Genomic DNA, 13040 nt, shown 5'->3' with positions numbered 1-13040 from the left:
GGGCTGATTGTACTACTCTGTAAGTTAGCTTCGCCTGTAAAATATCACATGGTGAAATATTCTTGAGGTGAGTTGGCAATATTAAACCGCAATTGATGTTGCCAGTGTTGCCAACTCCCATTTGTAGGTTAGCTTCGCCTGTAAAATATCACATGGTGAAATATTCTTGGGGTGAGCTGGCAACACTGCAAGAAAATGAGGCTCATGCCTTACGAGAGAAATCCATTAAGGCGAGCCTCATTTTCGGGCGTGGAACTCTCTAATCTACTCTACTGGTACCTGAATTGTTTTTCAGTTTCATCTACTGGATTATTATTATTATTAGTGCATGATAAGGAGTAACTTCAAAAATGTTGTCATAAACGATTGTGGTCTTAGAGAGAATGCTTCTTAGATTCAATCAACGTCTTCCTGCTCCTTTTCGGCATTGATTGCTACCAGTGTTCTCAAATGTCACATAGAAAGATCTTTCCATACTCTCTTCTGTAGCGACTCTACACTGATTTTAGACTTAATTTAAAGTCCCCTGAAAAACGTAAAATAGGGGTTCCATAGTTCTTAGTTGTCAGAAATCCTAACAATAATTTTGAATGACCTTGTACAGTCAGGAGTAAATTAGCGTTGTTAGGGACTTATTGTAAAAATCAAACCTGCAGATTGTATTGCTACTTGATTTTTACCATTACGTGGCTAATTTCATATGCTTGGCAATATTTATACAGGGTGATCAAATGTGGATGTATCCATTTTTTAGTTACTACAGATCACTGGAGTAGGTGCTCGTTGTGTATGTTCGAAGATTTTTTTGTCCATACAGAATTGAGTACATGCACTAAAAAGGTGAGAAATTAGTGCACTCAGTTTTATTCACACAGAAGTTTCTGACAAACATGAGAACATAGGGTTGAATTTAAAAACAGTGTAATTACAAAAAAGATTTTATTCACAGTCAATTGTCAACACTATCTTCCTTATAAAGTTAAACTAAATATTTACACAAATTTGAAAACTGTTTGTTACACCTGGTTGAGTTTAAACTTCCTCCCTGGTGTGACGCCGTCATTTCTATGAAGATGATACAACAGCTTTTCTTCAATACGATCCACTGCAGCTAAAGTTAAGACCAGCGTCTCATGTTTCAACATGCTGTACACATTTAAACCTGTAATCATACAAATTGATAATATAATGTAAAGCTTACCCTGAAGGCCAAACTATACACAAAATTAAAGTACTAAAACAGAGTGGTTCAGTATAAGTAATGGACTAAAACAGGGAAGTTCTCTTTCCCCACTGCTCTTCATAATTACAATGGATGCAATTAATGAAGAGGTGGGGAAGGGGAGAGGACGGCCCGCCCTGTTGTTTGCTGATGACTTAGTAATATGGGGGAACAGGGAAGAAGTAGTACAGAGTAGGCTGAATAGTTGGAATGAGGAAATCAGAAGAGCAGGAATGAAATTCAGTGCAGAAAAGAGTGAGGTGCTAATAGAGCCAGAAAGGAAGCCAGAATAAAGATGGACAGGGAAGAGTTGAGGGTAGTGGAGAGCTTCAAATACCTAGGAAGCATAATAGAGAGAGAAGTGGAAGAATAAATGAGGAGATAAACAGAAGAGGACAAATGGGTGGTGAACTATATCAAAGCATTCAAGATTAAAATGGAACAGGGATGTACCTATGAAATGTAAGAAGGTAATGTATAACACACATCATGTGCCAATAATTAAGTATGGAGCAGAGACTTGGACAATGACAGAGAGAGAGAAAAGAAAGATGCAGGCAGTGGAGATGAAATTTTTAAGGAGTGTATTGGGGAAGGGATAGAATAAGGAATGAGGAGATCCGACAGACAGTGGGGGTGGTGAAGCTTCAGGACAGGATAGATCAGGCACAGATGAGATGTTTCGGACAAATGAAGAGGATGGATGCAGAAAGACTACCAGTAAGAGCTTACAATGCACAAGGAGTGGGAATACCAAGGGGAAGACCAAGATGTCTGTGGAAAGAGCAGATAGTGGAGAATGTTAGGAGAAGAGGACAAGATCGGAACACCGTGGGAAGAGAGGAGTGGTGGAAGACCAGGAAAAAATGGAGAGGCTTGACTTCCATGCCAACCCAGGCAGAGGCAGGAAACTGCAAAGCATTAATGATGACTTAAGAGTAGTAGTACTTAATTAAAAAATAAGTAATTAAGTTGAAACAGTACCAGCATTTCAGACCACAAAGTTTCACAGATTTCCTATGAGCCTTATAGATTATGCCAATGTGGCTTAACCATTTTACTAGTTTTATCTGTATTCTGTAATGCATTCCAAGAAAATTTGGGGGGAAAAGATATTAAATACAAAAAAGTTCATCAAAATATGCTGCAAAGTCATGCTTGCCGGGTAAAGCATAGATGTTTTTCATGCTGGTATCACTTGCATCATGATCCATATTCATTGAAATTTAATTTAAACGCACAAAAGATACCAAGGGTATATCAAACATTAAACTGTACTCACCGTACACAGGCATGAGATTAACATGGTCTATTTGATCTGTTGCTGAAGTTATATTCCTGGGCATTATATCAGTACTGAGAACAAGGAGAAAAAATATGTTTCAATAATCTTGTACATATGCAGAGAACAACATTTTGGATATAAATTAATTTGTCCCATGCAAAAAATTCACCTGACTAATTATACAAGTTTTGGTTTGGAAATAGTAACTCTATCTTTTAAAAAAAAGCTCAATAGTACTGTAAGGGGGGGGGGGAGGATGGCCACAAAATCCAGATAAATGATATCTAGATTTCTAATTATCCAATATCTGTTTCTGATGCAATGGATAATCTGGATACCCGAACAATACAAATTTGATGAGTTGGTGTTTTAAGTCCACTTTATGCACAGTAAGTGGGATCCGAACCACTTGTGCCTCGAACCCGGGACCCCTTGATTGCAAGGCAACGACGCTACCACTGCGCCATGGGGGAGGCCTAATACAAATTTGATGAAGGATTTGTAGAACTGTACAGTGAACAAACAAACAGCAAAAAAAAATGTATAGCCTATAAAACAGATAAACAATAAAGTTGTCCAGAAAATGCACAAATTTGGATATCTACATAATCTGGAGAATTTCATTATCAGAATATCCGGATTAGTCCATCCCTATAAAAAATTTCCATGTTAAACCCTTTCAAAAATTCAGATTCTGTCAGTTTCGATGTACACTTGAATTAAAGAAAAAGCATTACATAAATCACATTTTTGCTATGACACGAATTTAGCCTGTTAGACGTGGCCTGACCATAGTACTTACTCGTCAACAAAGAGAGTGGACATTCCCCACCCTCTCTCCTCTATCAGATTTTCAATATACTGGGAATCATCCGTTGGGATGTCCAAGGAGTCGACTACGTGGAGATCATCCTGCAAAACGATAAAGTAGGTGAGTAAGAGCATGATCATTTGTGCAAAAACTAACCAAACGCATCACAGAAGCTACAGGTTGACCAAGACAAAAAAACAAAATTGTGAACTAAAGTGCACTGTCATTTGTTTCACATGGGCCAGAGTGCCCCAGTGTTGCCATATAATGTTTATAACTCAGGGTGTCCAACAGTCAAGAATGTTGTTTGTTTTATGTTTGTGGTCAAGAATTTTTGCTATTTTTACAGTATAGTGAATTAACATTGTTATATACCTGTATTGGGATTTGATAATATCGAATATTTGGAAATCTGAAAATGCATTGAGTTGTGGTTAAGATTTTTAGAATTATATTCTTATATGCGTGAATTTTCGTAAAAATATTAAAGTAATGTGGCCATTCCCCATCCAGGATGATGTCTGAAGCATTAATTTTTACATGGATTAACAATTAAAGCAAGTCTAAGTCTCTTGTTAAACTGACCTTGTGGTAGTTTCATTGAATAAAAATATTTATAAATATGGAGAAACTTATCTGCGAAACTGTTTTTTTTTTTCTTCGTTCAGCCGTGTACTTAACAAATTCATAACCACTTTCTACAGAAAACCAGTTGCAGGCAACCATGCACGCTCTCTCTAGCCATCCCCCCAAACAAAAAGCTAATGTGTGGCTGAACTTTTATCGAAGAGCCTTCTCCTACTGTTGCAGAGAAGAGATAGCCACCATCATTGAAATAGCCCTGAAACATGGCTACACTGAAGCACAACTTTCCACTTGGTGCAGTAAAGCGGAAATACAGGTCAGACACCCTAACCAGCCACAATCAACATCCAACGACCAATATAAATGGTTTACCTTCCCCTACCACCCCACCACATCCAACTGCATATCCAAAGCCCTTCTCCCATATGGCATCAAAGTAGCAAACTAACCCAATGCCAAAATAGCTGATTAACTAAACTCACACAAACGGTACTTCCTCTCTCCCCTTGATAATCCGGGTGTGTACGATACAGAGTGTGAATGCAAGGCACATTACATTGGCAGGTTCATCAGATCTGTCAATGAAAGAATCCAACAGCACCTAGCAGATGCGAAAAAAGCCCAACCTGGTCTTGCTAAGTACATCAAATACAATAGCCATAAAATTCAAAAAGTACAAGTGAAGCACACTGCCCACACACTCATACACACCAAAATCAAGGAAACACGAACTAAACATCGATAGCGGACAGGCACACCACACTTGGAATCCCCTACTACAACAGTTAACACCGGGAAATAGCAGACGACACAGAAGCAAACGTACAGTAAACAACAGTGCACCTAAGCCCCGCAACAGGCTAAGTTTGCAGCAACTTTTCGCATATACAGACCCAAACGTGCACGCAGAATATAGTTCCGCTGCAATACTGCCGATTTTCTCACTGTCTGTGATATGAACAGCTCGGGGGTTGAGGCAAGACTGTCACGGAAGATTCTGAGCGCTGTTCTCGCGCGGATTAATACATACAAACCTGCTGCAAACTTAGCCTGTCGCGGGGCTTAGTGGCAGCCGGAGAACTACAAACAAGATGCATGCCAAGCAACAGTACAGCAAGTTCCAACAGGATGGTGGCAGTGGCCACTGAAATTGATAGAACGAAGAAAAAAACAGTTTCATGGATAAGTGAGTACTAGTTTCTCCATATTTATATACTACCATGTGTCTCTTTTCCTAATTATAAAAAATACTTATCTTCCAAATATACCTAAGTAGGGGGCGGTTAAATATATGTTAAGATAAAGGGAAAAATAGGCCACGAATTTTGGATTTGTTATTTTGGTAGACAAAACTTGCCTCGTCATGAAATTGAACGATGTTACCCATTACATCTACCTTGTTGTATATGGTTCTCTCTTCATGATGATACAAATACTTCGTATTGAAGTATAATGTGAAGAACGCTGTACATTTTGGCAATGCAACAGCAGGATTAAATGGAAGCAGTAGATTTCCTGAACCACACACTTAAGATTGAAAATTCAATGGTTTTTCTCTTGTTGGTCAAGCTGTAGGTGCAATAATATTAACATGTAGAACTATAACTCCTTTCACTGTGCCTCGTGCTGTATAATAAGCCTAGTTTTCATTAACAGGTTTTGAATTAAATCAATCCTCTTTACTATTTATAGCAAATATAACTCAATCATTGTTTCCACAAAAATGTAACTGCTATGGAGGAATTTTAACAAACCCCAGATTATTTTATAAAAGGTCAATAAAGTTTGGGGGTTGATTTAGATTTGAACATAACAGTTACATTTACAATAAAAAAAAATTATAGCTAGTTGTAAACCTGTATTAAATATATTATGTCAAACTTGTGCCTCTTCAGGTTAATTGTAATATTAAGGATGAATGAAGATTAGATGTAGATTCAATGTTTCATTGCAATAAGAAATATTTGAACCAGGAAGACTTTTTGTGCAATTGCAGTCGGTGGTTTCTAGCTCCACTAAAAGCATGGAGAGATTGAGAATAATCTTATGTGGTAAGGAATGGTTAATGACAAGCCATTATCACTTGGTAATAAAAATAAGGCTGAACAGTGAATGATTATCTAATATTACTTTAATTAGAAGAGGCTTATTCTAAATTCTGTCTCTACACTCATTCCGGAGATGAGAGATGAAAAGGAATTTAGTAAGTAAGTCGGAAATTTTGTCTGATCTTTGACAAAAAAAAGATATGCAATATTTTTTATTGACACTTTTGTGTCATAAACAATCTAATATTAATAATAATAAAAAGTTACATTTTTGCTCGCCTCTAGGTATCGCATTTAATTTTGAACTGCTTTTGTTTTTAATAATAATAATCAGGATACAATTATCCTTGAAGATTTGAGACAATATAACTTGTAACATTTCTTACAAAGACCCCAAGTTGAGAACTACTTTTCTGAAACTTGGAAATATCTGGAAAACAATACTGGAAAGAAAACCAAGGGATAGCCACTGCTGTATTTTGTTCTTTGTGACATCCAGAATGTATTCATTTCATTTTCTTTCCTCCAGTTATTTTTAACACTTTCACTTGCAGTTCACTGCTATACTTTTATCTTGTGAACAATGTAATAGTTGTTGTAGATACATGCCTCATACGCTTGACAAAGATGTGTCGTGGAATTGCAATTTACCTGCGCTAGTTTCACGGACAGGGCTATTCTCAAACCAAAGACCCTCTCATAGAACGGCAGCATGTAGAAGTGGGGCGTTGGGTTCCGAGGTCCATGAGCAACGCCTCCACCCTTCCACAGAGGAGATCGGATGCTCCCGTGCCGAGCCTTTCCCAGGCCCTTCTGCGGCCACGGCTTCCTTCCACCTCCACGGACTTCTGCTCGGGTTTTTGTGTTGGCAAAGTTCTGAAACAAATAAGGTTCTCAGCATAACCAGCACCTTGTTCGCAACAATCACAGCAACAATAAATTTACAATTATTATACATTACATCACCGAGAAAAATACAGAACACTCGGTTGTCATGGTACCTTAAAATTATCACCGGGTGCCTAAAGGTAGTTAAAGCTACCGTGCATATAGCACCGTGACATGAAGGCACGTTTAGGGTATTTGGGGGTAGGGACGCACACATTCTCGATCTCTGACATTTTAGAGGTGATGCGATCACCACTACGCTTCAGCTGCCTTTACCACCTGGGTGAGCCCCAGAGCCACTTTATGCAGGGACAAGGCAGAAAAATTCCGACCTTGGATCACCCAAACCAAGAATCGAACCTGGGTCTCCCGCATGGCAGTCACTGACTAGACCACCGTGGCTCATCACCGGGCACCTGAATTCTTCAATTCTATTTTTTTTAATATATATATATTTTGAGTTCGCTTCATTCAGTTACCTTTTTTCAAAAATAACAAGTATAGTGTGTGTTCTTTAAGGTTTGTGTATTTTCTGTATCACATGTATCATGAATTGATTGAGTTGGTGTTTTAAGTCCACTTTATGCACAGTAACCCTAATAGGGACTGGACCTACAGTTTAAAGTGTGATCTGAACCACTATGTGCCTCCACCGAGTATCAAACTTGGGACTCCTTGATTACAAGGCGACGACGCTACCACTGCACCATGGGGGAGGCATGTAACATGAAATTAGAATAACAAACATGTCATCCCTCCCTCCCCTTTTCCATACTAAACACACAACACCAACAAATGTTCACAATATGTAGAGTGCATCAAGGTGTAGCAACATTTTGTTCTTTGAAGCCTCATTTGGATGCTAAGAGCCCTCAAATTTATCGCATTTTTCATCCTGCATATGCAACCATGCATCACAGATTCATGGTTGCCACTGATAATAATGTTTTCTCTCAGAAAATGACAAAATATTTTATCATGTTATGGATTGACAGTATAAGCAAAATTAATGCAAAGGCTTCCTTCATAATGTGTGAATATATCTGTAAAAAGCTTTCCTTTAATGACATATTCTGGAAAGACATGTGAATGGGTAAAAATTACCCAGCTGATTTTGAGACCACCCTTCTCAGTACCAATTCTGTGAGCCCTTCCGAGTGTTGGGACCTTGATTCAGCTGTTTGTCAGTTCTATTCGCAGGGCTGGAGAAAAAATGCCTGGGTAAATTTCACGCAATGGGTGCTCATATATTTCAGTTTGATATTTCAACATGTTTTTTTCTCATTGTTATCAATTGCGTGATTCAATGCAAATGTTCAAAATTAATAAAATTGCATTAATCAATGAAGGTATTACTATTAATATGCTTTACAACATTTAAATTTCGGACTTAAGTAATTTTTCTTCTGGGTATTTATTTACACATCCTTACGTTATGGCAGAGAGCACTCGTCTAACCATGTTCCTTTTTTTCCCTCAACTTTTCTCCATTTTATCATTCCGTAATGAAATAGAAACATTCAAACTTAATAAAATTAGATTTATTAATGAAGGTATTATTTACATTCTTTAAAACAATTAAAATTCGGACTTAAGAAGCAATTTTGATTGTGGCTATTTTTTACCCAGTGCACATGCTTACATCCTAGCGGACAGCATGCATCCTGCCACAATATGTGTATATCATGACAATTCCCCACCGTCGTCTTACCACATATCTGTATTTCTGCTGCCATACAATATTCTTGTGGAGGATATCAAGCCTCGGCATGACAGCAAACACATCCGGATGGAGGTCAACCGTTCCCAGCTTCTGTTCCTCCGTGGTGTCCAAATTTTCCACCCATGCCTGCCGAGCGCTCTGGTACTTTGAAGGGAAGTCCAAGGATCTCGATACTATCAACGGCACATCTCGCTTCTTCTGTTCTGGCTCTGGTGCTGCAACAATAAACAACACTAAAATTCAAATGGTTGAGAAAGGTGGACATAATAGTAAAGGTAAGATACAGTTCCCTGTACACTTTGCATCATGACACGAGGCATACATCTTCAATTCTTCGAACTTGGTTATTTTGGGGGTGATGTGATCAGCACCATACTCTGGCTGCAAGAACATGTGCTTTGAACATGTCAAAATGTACATTACTTACCCTCATCTGAATAGGAAAGGGTGCCAACAAAATGACATTTTCATTTATATTCAATCAATAAAATGACATTTTCATTTATATTCAATGTTTTTATCATATGCAGAACCTAAATCATGTACACAAATTGCAAAAAGAAACTGGGACACCCATGAACATGCATTTCGAAACTGAATTTTAGCACAAGTGCAGTGAAAAGTCACCTTGCCTGCTTATAATAATATATTTTGTTTTTAAATTGATAATGATAAGAATAACTGTGTCATGTAACACTGACCTGGAGGATGTTCCAAAGCTTCACTCTCGGTAGAAACAGCAGAACTGAAGAACTTAGGCTGGAAATAAACATGTTGTTAATATATCTCTGCTACAAATGTAAATATACGTATCACAAATTATAGTTCAATATGTGGGTTAATGTTATAGCTAAGCAACGAGGCTGGGGTTACCTTTCCAGCAGTATTCAACTGACATTGTGAACTTCCCACAAATCACATCACTGCCTGAAGAGGAAATTTCTAGCTGGAGGACGCTTGTATTCATCAAGGTGGAGACAATGCAGTAGGTAGGGGTATGTCAATGTAAATGTAAATTATCCTAGCGAGGCGGGGGTGTTGTATGACATGCATCCCACCCTTTTGAGCACTGAATCACATAAAACTGGCACTCAATCTGTCTCAACTAGATATGACTGTTGCTACAATGTAAAGATTACAAGAGAAGAATTCAGTAGCATAGTGAATGGCCCACTCAAAGAAAATTAAAACAATGGTGTAAGGTGAGCAATCTGGTTCCGAATGTTTAGTGATTATTTTAAAGTTTTACGGGAATATTATGAAATGCTTTAAAATACTTGAAATTGTGAAAGGTTAGGGGAAAGTAATTAGTACAGTTAAAAGCTTCTCTGAATATAATTAACAGAGAAATTATGATTTGGAAAGTAACATTAGGGCGTCCACTCTTCACAGACATTCTTGGTTTATGGTTGTGTCTCAGACTGTTTTTTGGTGGATTTTCATGCGAGACTCGAAGGAGGGGGGGAGGGGTTCGTCCTTGAGACCAGATGTTACAAGCATTTAGGGGCAATACTTTAATGCTGAGCCCTAAACCTGGCCCACCTAACCTAAAGCATTTAGCAACATAAACCTTCCCATTTCACGCACATGAAGTTGATGGCAGCAGTAGTCCTTATCCAAGACGACAAACAAATGGCTGCTTGTAAGCAAAGAATGATGTAGAGTAGATGTTGGCTAAATTACACCCTTGCCTCCAAAGACTTGTACACTACGAAGATTGTGCAATCCCCAATCTGTCAGTGTGGTGCAACTCAAAGAACACCTGATCATATTTCAATGTGGTCTCAACAAAACTACGCATGATAATTTCTTAAAAGAACTAAAAGAAGCAGGATATAATGGGGCATATGCCTTGTCAACACTTTTGAGGAATCCGACTAAGAAAATAATATATATACTCACCAACCATATTAGAAAAGATTTTTTTTGAAATTGTAAAATTATGAAATGTAAGACAAATGGGCTAGACTGCACAATCAATCCTTGTGTTTTACCGTTTGAAAGTAAAAAAAAAAAAATATTGTGCGCTAATAGTACGTATTTAACACTTCGAATTACCACTGTGAATTTTTCAATTTGAAGTTACACTTGTATGAAATTATTATAAAAACATACTACTACATTACTTGCCATAGCTGGTTTCATTGAACCTAATCCATGTTGTAAACCCACAATATTGCCAGGTCGAACTTTCGTTTTCAACGTGAATATATATGCAAATTTCCACTAGGATTCAACTTTTTTTTTAAAATCATGTTTTCATTCGTATTTTTTCATGTTTTCATTCAAAGGGACTCAATAGAAAAAGGTAGGTAGCTGGAGTATAGCGGAGGCGAGGTCACGGTAGGTCAATTACCCCAGCCTGGAATCGGGGGGGAATTAATACTACTTTTTTTTTTTCCACTTCCAATTGTTTCCTCGCCATAAATTTTACATTTCTGGAATCATTCATTCATACCCTTTACAACGATGTATGATACATATTTCTATTAAGAAGGGTATATATTGAAAATACCTGAAGTATCTCCAATTGCTTTCAAATTCGGTATACTCACTAATTTTGGCCTCATAATCACAAATCTGCAGTTAAAAATTGGCAGTCACATCAAAATAAGCTTGTCAATTACCACTATGATTCTCCATACACTAACATGGAAACTGAAGACGTCTTCCTTTCCACACAACGGTCTTGCTACCGTAGTCATAACACAATTGCTCAAGTGTTGTGCAATAAGTGAAACCCGTTCCATGCAGCGTTCATTTGTATGTGAGAAAATGGCATATTGCGTAAAGGTGGAAAACATGTTTGCCCCACGAACCATTCATGGTAAGGTTAGGTTAGGGGTACTAGTTTACTATCCTTCGGACAGATTTCTACAGAAGAAACTACTTACCATAATAAATTCCTGTAGTATTGTTTAACATCGGGAAGGTGTTTTGTGAAATTCAGGTAAGTTTTCCGTATCCTGGAAATGGTTTCTTCAAATTTAAAAGTTTGGGGCTCATTTGGGGGCAGGTGACTCCAGCCAATTTCTAACATGCCTTTAACAGGGAGTCTATAGAGAAAGCCAGGGAGCCAGAGTGGAGTGGAGGCGGGGCCGCGATAGCAGTTGGGGGGGGGGGGGGGGGTAGATCAATTAACCCAGGGGCAGAGCTCAGAATCGGTGGGAAATTTGGACTCAAAAATTTCAAACTAAAATATTTTTTTAGTTTAAATTCACCACCGATTCCGGGATGGATAGCCCCAAAAACCATTCATGGAATGTTAAGCAGATAGGTAAGTACGAATATCAAAAATTGACGAAACTAAGAAGTTACAGGTGTCCGAAGGATAGTAAATGGTTACCAAATAGTTGTAAAAAGGTAAAAGTGCTCCCCTGTGCTTAGCACCACACCATGAAGGCGTATAGGGGGTGTGGGGGTATCTCTTCATAAATCAAGGATGTTTACTCCGTTTATGGACCCACTTTTTTCGACTTGTTTTGCAATATCTAGACGTGACCGCCAAATTTTAACTGCAGATTCGTGATTACGAGGTCAAAATTAGTGAGTATGCCGAATTTAAAAACGATTGAAGATACTTCTGGTATTCTCAATTTGCTCCTTAAGAAGGGTCGATTCGCCATCCTTACCGACAAATGTAACTGGTGCATAACTGAAAAGCTAAAAGCAAATATACATATTTATACAACAAAAAAAGGAACACAACGAGCAGTAAGTAAGAAAACTCTGAAGCATGTATGAACAGACATAACTAGAATTGAAGCATGTAAAAATTGCGTGTATACCACGATTAATTCGGAATAAAACCATTTACATACTTCTCATGATTAGCTAATTTGCACGAGGGATCCTACTTACCAATGCATTGGAAGTAATAGTTCGGTTTCGGATTAGAAATAAACTTCGAATCATGATGGGACACCAAATTCGGGGTTGTTCGCCTAAAGTTGGAATCCCTAATCAAAAAAAGAAAATGCACATTTGAACACCTTTACACTATGCTTCTTGCACACTGCAGGCCACTGGGTGTTCCTTTGTACAAAATTTCGCCGTTCATGCAGTTTTAGATACTCTGTAATTATACATACACTTGTACACCATGTATTTTCTACATATAATATTCATACACAAAGTAATGCTAAACTATCAAAATAGTAGCAATTTAACATTTAATGAGGGCCTTCCACTTGATTCCAACCTCAAAATAACTTCCATGGTCGGATACAGTTTTTCGTATGTTTGCGCGATACAGTATTTCAGTGCTTGCTTTATGCCTTTACAGATAAAGAGATGAATTTATTTTTATATATCTCATCCCTGCTATGAATATGAACACTTAAATTGTAATCACTGTTCTTCTTTAAAAATAACAGTCAATAAAAACAAAATATCGTTGTCGCGTCAATTTGTTATGGTGAAGAGAAAGAGGTTAAAACATGCCATGTTCGTCGCAGACACTTGCGTTGCGATTGCGA

General features: G+C 37.9%; 1 protein-coding gene across 1 annotated transcript; it reads right to left on the bottom strand.

Moving 5' to 3' along the window:
• Positions 1–950: 950 nt before the first annotated feature.
• On the bottom strand, positions 951–12815 carry mRpL4 (mitochondrial ribosomal protein L4). Its single transcript, XM_083137126.1, has 7 exons — positions 12424–12815; positions 9264–9321; positions 8551–8777; positions 6603–6827; positions 3310–3419; positions 2505–2578; positions 951–1162 (listed from the first exon to the last, which is right to left on the bottom strand). The coding sequence occupies exons 1-7, from the start codon at positions 12475–12477 to the stop codon at positions 1017–1019; spliced, it is 894 nt and encodes a 297-aa protein (XP_082993252.1). The 5' UTR covers positions 12478–12815; the 3' UTR covers positions 951–1016.
• Between the last annotated feature and the right edge of the window lie 225 nt (positions 12816–13040).

This window comes from Lepisma saccharinum, chromosome 16, assembly GCF_977018435.1.
Source record: "Lepisma saccharinum chromosome 16, izLepSacc3.1, whole genome shotgun sequence".
NCBI classification, from domain to species: Eukaryota; Metazoa; Arthropoda; class Insecta; order Zygentoma; family Lepismatidae; genus Lepisma; species Lepisma saccharinum.
Note: the sequence above shows the minus strand (reverse complement) of the source record. Positions and strands in the feature narration are given on the sequence as shown.

Coding starts and splice junctions, on each gene's coding strand:
- mRpL4 (XM_083137126.1), bottom strand. CDS start 12,477: ATGATTCGAAGTTTATTTCTAATCCGAAACCGAACTATTACTTCCAAT. Junction 8,778..9,263: donor AGCTTTGGAACATCCTCCAG/GTCAGTGTTACA, acceptor TTATTGTTGCAG/CACCAGAGCCAGAACAGAAG. Junction 2,579..3,309: donor TCCACTCTCTTTGTTGACGA/GTAAGTACTATG, acceptor CCTTGTTCTCAG/TACTGATATAATGCCCAGGA.